Source organism: Cebus imitator, unplaced genomic scaffold (assembly GCF_001604975.1).
Source record: "Cebus imitator isolate Cc_AM_T3 unplaced genomic scaffold, Cebus_imitator-1.0 Scaffold409, whole genome shotgun sequence".
In the NCBI taxonomy this organism is placed as follows: domain Eukaryota; kingdom Metazoa; phylum Chordata; class Mammalia; order Primates; family Cebidae; genus Cebus; species Cebus imitator.
Window position 1 is genome coordinate 1,227,381 of NW_016107724.1, and position 6,000 is coordinate 1,233,380.

General features: G+C 33.7%; 1 protein-coding gene across 2 annotated transcripts in view; it reads left to right on the top strand.

Annotated features, from left to right (window-relative positions):
* Positions 1–6,000, top strand: part of CCSER1 (coiled-coil serine rich protein 1) — a 764,265-nt gene that overhangs the window by 604,110 nt on the left and 154,155 nt on the right. Inside the window, exon 8 of one of the 2 annotated variants that reach the window (XM_037731578.1) lies at positions 3,077–4,626. The exons of the other annotated variant lie outside the window; for it this stretch is intronic. Coding sequence (XP_037587506.1) covers positions 3,077–3,100 — 24 coding nt within the window. The 3' untranslated portion in view covers positions 3,101–4,626. Of the gene's footprint in view, positions 1–3,076; positions 4,627–6,000 lie in introns of those variants that run through there. 2 annotated transcript variants of the gene reach the window in all.

Genomic DNA, 6,000 nt, shown 5'->3' on the forward strand with positions numbered 1-6,000 from the left:
CTGTGCTATAAAACAGACAACTTAAAAACGCCTCTAAGCATAACTTATTGGACTTTAAGACCTCATATTCAGTACTTCCTATTTTCCTCCTTGTCTTAGTTTTCTTCTGATCATGTTACTAATCATTGATAATTTGAAAATTGTGCTTTCATGAATACCAGAAAACTGTGCTTTCATGTCAGAATGCACAGGTTCTAATGATATGCCATCACTTATCTCCATCCATATAACTGCATGGCCTTGAAAAATGTATTTAACTTTCTCAGAGTTTCAGTTTTATTATCTGTATAATATAGATATGAATATATATCGTATCTAGCCAGCAAGATTTTTGTATTAACTACTTTAAACACATTAAAATGTGTTTTATTAGTTAATACAAATGTTCAGCATATTGTAGCTGTGTTATGAAAGAGGCAATGTAACATCATATTGAAATAGCTAGAAATTAAAGCCTGTCAGACCACCTATTGCTGAAGAGTTCTGGGAGATTTGGTACAATGTTTATACATCTGAAGCATTAATTTGTCAATGCTTAATCATAAAATACAATTTCCTAACTCAGGGCAATTGTGAGGGCTAAATTTGATAATATGTTCACGGTGCCTGGCATACTGTTAAAACCACATAAATATTAGTTGATCCTGTTTGTCATAGTATTCCTTTAAAAAAAATGTTTTCGTATTCATTTGGTTTAATATCTGGGGAAATAAAAGACTCAAAACTGAATACATTTCCTAGACTATTTCCCTGGAATTCTCTCAAAAACATAACCACTATTTTTGCCTGTAACCAAATAACTCAAATTATATTATCTTGAACACTGTGCTACTTACAGCTATGACTGCAAGAAATAGAAAATTTAAGAATAACAAAAGCTAATTTGTTGAGTCTGTATTTTACACATCAGTGGCAATTGGAAGACTGTGATAGCAAGAAGATTTAAACTGTATCCTTCTATTCATAACTCCCTAAATAGAATGAAATGCAATTCAGGCATTTGAAATATATATTGGACAAGATTAATTTGAAAATAGAATGTGCATGAGTGCATGGTTAGATGTATCTCTTGTTTGATGACTGTAAGGAAGCCTTGCTGTGAAAATATCTAAGAAGCAAAATTTATTGTAAACAAATTTTCCACTAAATGGCAGTATATTGTGGGGAATATATTTCTTTAAAAAAAAATAAATAAATGAAACCCATAGACAACATATTTTTAGAAAAATCTGTCATTCCACAAACCAACACTTCAGAGATTACACATTTTTTTTCTGTATCTTGCCATTTGCCTGCGGAGCAAACATTTTTTTGCAGTGAAGCAAGTGAACTGAATGTGGGATACCATGTTTAATCTAGAGGGCACCTTGCAATTCTCAAGATTCCCAGTCCCTTAGAGATAAGGTATAAAAATTGTTGGTTGACTTAAAAAAAAACTCTTTATTAACTTTAATATTAAGCCATATTAAATTAATTTACTATTGTGTATTTCAAAATCAGATGTACTAATAACTTGGTAAAAAATTACCTTAGACAGTATTTGAGCATTTTCACAGAGCACTTAAGGACAATTCTATAATTCACGACCACTACTATTCTCTTAATTAAATACACTATTATCTCCTTCTTCTAATATTGTAATAGCCTCCTAGGTGGCATTCTCAATTCCTCTCTTACAACCTTATCTGCTCTTATTTCCCTCAATGGATCTTCCTTACAGATTTATGCAAATATTATGTCATATCTCTGTTAAAAACCCTGTAGTGCTTCATTTATTTTCTGTATTCTTAAAGTCTAAGAAGCAGAAATGATATGACTTACTTTCCAGCATTTCAAGTGTCATTCAATCTGATTGTGCTTTGATATTTCATCAAAACTAAATATCTTTTATTTCTTTGAAATTGTTGTGTTCTCTTTTATACATTGAAGTGTTTTCTTACTCTTTTTACATGGTAAAATCTTACTCACCCTTCTGATCTTTTGAACATTACTTCTTCAAAAAAGACTAAGCTAGGTTTTCCTAGAATCTAATTATTCTCTTACATAACACTCATCATACTTAAAAAAAAAAAAAAATCTGTCTCTTGTGCAACTTGAATCTGTTCCTAGCACTATTTTATGTGCTTCTGTGTTCTCACCTCTTTCTTTGCTCAATGGCTAGCATTTAACATTCACTTATTCCTAAATGCTTTACTGAATAAAAGTTAAAGTAATGGGTGATATGAGTTCAAGCTCACACCGGACTTTTCTCAAGAGTTATGCATGTATCCTTACAATTTCAGATTCTATAGCAGTCACCTTGGTGATCACCTCCCCAAATAGACATTCTTCCTTGACACTGAGCCCAAAAGCTGAAAAATACCTGATATTTCCTTGAAGCTAGGGCTAGGACATGGGACCCAATCCTGGCCAATGGACCAGAGGAAAAAACTGGATGAAAAAGATACTTGTGAGGAGAAAATGTCTTTCCCCCTATTAAATACAGTTGACCAAGAATATGCTTTTTGGATCTGTGTTTGCCTTCTAACAACTATGAAGAAACAAACCTGAGAACAAATGCCAAACCTTTGCAGATGGGTGACAATAAAATATATGATATGTGGGCCTTTGATGATATTCTTGTGCTGCTGAATTAACCGAGCCTGGAACTACTTACCTCTAGTCATCTTGTTATATAAGATAATACATATTGTTTTTATTTAAGTCATTTATAAGTAGGTATCTTTTTATTTACTGTCAAAAGGACCTTCACTGATAGAGATGCCCGGAAGACTTGACCTTCTCTGATTTCCTGTTATGCAGTTAGGGTAATCATCTGTTGGAGTAGGGAAACCTAGCCTACCTACTTCTCAGTGTGGACAGGTTTGATCTTTAACTTTTGTGCCCTAGTTTTCCAAAAAGGAGGTAGACTGGAATCTTGAAAAAGTAAGTCTAAACATCAGTGTCCTTTTATACTTCCCATCTAAATAACCTCTAAGAACATTTAAGGTTCGTTGATACTCCCCAAAATAATTCAAGCAAAATGCTGAGCTGGTAGAGGTATAAGGACTGTTATTTCTTTTTATTGTTTTTATAGACCACATACTCTAGGGAATTCTGAAAACCTGACTAATGTCAAATGAAGATTGGGGTTCAGGAGGCCCAGATTATCCACCATGACTTACTCAAAAGTTGAAAATGAAAAGAAAGAGTAAAGACTTTTTCCATCCAGTTCTTTAGTCTGAAAGGAAAAGGAGTAGGCAAAGAACAATAGGCTTTTCTTTATCATCATTTTCATTCAAATGATTCTCTTAAAATAATAATAAACTAGGGAGGCTCTGTAAGCAAGACAGCTGGTCAGCAAGCCTCCTTGCTCCAAAAATAGTCATTTTTTACGTTATTAACATAGTTTGTAAAGGTAAACTAAATTGACTGAAGTATCAATATTTCTATGCAAGTGAGGTCTTTAAGAGACCATAAACTCGATTTATTAGGCTGCTCTTGCTTTGATATAAAGTAATATCTGAGACTAGATCATTTATAACAAAAAAAGGTATAATTGGCTCATGGTTCTGCAGACTGTACAGGAATCATAGCAGCATGTGCTGCTGGGGAGGCCTCAGGAAGTCTCCGATCATGGTAGAAAGCAAAGGGAAAGCAGGCACATCACATGGTGAGAACAGGAACAAGAACAAGGGAGAATGGTTGGGAGGTGCCACAGAGTGTTAAATGACCAGATCACAAGAACTATCAAGAAGACAGCACCAAGCCGGAAGGGATCCACTTCCATGATCCAAACACTTCCCACCAGGCCCCACCTCCAGCACTGGGGATCACAATTTGACATGAGATTTGGACAGAGACAAATATCCAAACTATATCACTCAGAACCTAGAATAGAAAGGGTATGCCCCATAATAGTTTTATTCTCTACAGAAACCAACAATGTGCTGAGCTCAAAGAACAGGGATCCATCAAATGTGAATGTGCGAACCTGTTTTGTACTGTATCTGTGGAATCCTGGTTACTGGGACTTTGAGCCACTGTTCCATAAAATCTCCATAATACTGCCTAACTCATGGGGTTTCTTTAAAATCTAATTTAATGAAATGATGGACACAAAGCCCATGGAACTGAGCGTGAAATCTTCTTTTATTTGATTAGAGGTTAAACTTGGAAGACTTTTTCAGATAAAATATGAAATATATAAATGAGTTAAATTGTTGTTACTTTCCTTGTGAGATTAAAAACAATAAGATATTTTTAATTCTTTTTTCTGTGTTCTCTTAAAAATAGCTTTACATGTATTATGCAATCTTGGCTTTAGATATTGGGGACAACAAAAAATTTTGCAATTTTCCCAGTTTTCTATAGCTGTTGTTTCTAAGTATGAAATCCTGTCTTTTGTTGTTGAAATATTATCTTTTATTTTAGCTTTTTTGATAACTATTATGTTTGCCTTGAGCAAGTCACTTATCTTTTCTATTTCTGTTTTCTATTTCAGTTTATTTATGAAAGACGGTAATAATGATTGTGATGTACCTTATAAAAAAAGATAAAATCATATTGAAAAGACTGTTGAATATGAAAGCAGTGAATTAAATGCCAGATATAGGAACAAAAATAAAATGAAGAACATTTATATTATAAAGTATTTTTCTAAATTGATTTAGTACTGTGAAAGGCAGTAAAATTATTTCCTGATAAACACTTTCTTAAGTATTCAAGGATTAATTGTACAGGATAAGAAAAAAATCCAGAGTCTTGACTATCTTGCATATTTCCTGGTCTGCCGTCACTGAATAGTTAGTTAGAATGCTAGCAGAAGGCGTCTTCTTGGATCATTGATGGACTGTATTGGTGGGCAAAAAATATTTTTCCTTAAGGAATTTACAGACTAATCTAAGAAAATAAAAATCAATTTTAACTTCAAATTTTAGCCTAATTTTTTATCTAAAGCAGTAAAGCTATAGAAGATAGTAGATCACTCACACATTCATTCATTCAATTGATATTTATTGAACTCCTCCTCTGTGAAAGTTATTGGACTAGTTGATTTGAGATGTACAAAGACAAAATATGACTTCTATCCTCCAAGAGCTTATCGTTAATAGGAAAGCTAAGAAATATATATAAATTATTAAGGCTCCTTTAGTGAGTGTTGGAACAAAGGCAGGGAAAGCAGTTATGAATATTTCTAACCCGATATAAAGGCAGTGGCAATGGGAATTGAAGGAAATGAATGAATTAAAAGAATTTTGAGTAAAAAGGGGGATTATTTGTGAACTGGATATGGAATGTGAGAGAAGGTGAGAAGTCAAGGACAGGGATTTCTGGTTTCTTCTCTACCAGCTAAAAAGCTTGGAAGACATTACTCCTTCCAAGCTTATTTATTCCTTAAAATAAGAAAAAGTTGAACAAACTGAAAGTCAACAATTTTTCTTGGGCTTATCAGAGAAATAAGGCTATAGAACTAACTGCTATTCCCAAATCTGGAGAGGCAGGCGATTATAGAGAACAGCAGCTAAGATCCATTTAACTGCAGCAGAAGTTAAATGGTTAACTAAGATCCATTTAACTGCAGCAGAAGTTAAACTGGAACCATAAACTGGTCAGGACACTTAAATGGTAATTGTGATGAATATCTGACTGAAGGCTAAGTGTGGACTAGCTTGAGAGTAAGAAATTCTAGGGACCACATTCTTAGGGAAGCCTCCACACTTTCATGACTCTCATCTCTAGGGATCCTATTAGGTTCTCATAGTAAAGGACTAAGAAAAATTATCCTTTGTCAGAGGTAGAGAAAAGTAACCATTTGAAGTATGCCTAGAGCATTCTCTATAACACAGGCCTTTTTTAAGGAGAAAAAACTTTACCAGTCAAATCTTTATCTCACGAAGGAGAAAGAGTACTTACTCAATTCCAGGTCTCTCTAACTTTTCTATCAACGTTATTTAGGAGAAATAAAACTGTGATGGTAAATTTTATAGTATGTGGCAACTTAATACGCTAAGAAAGACA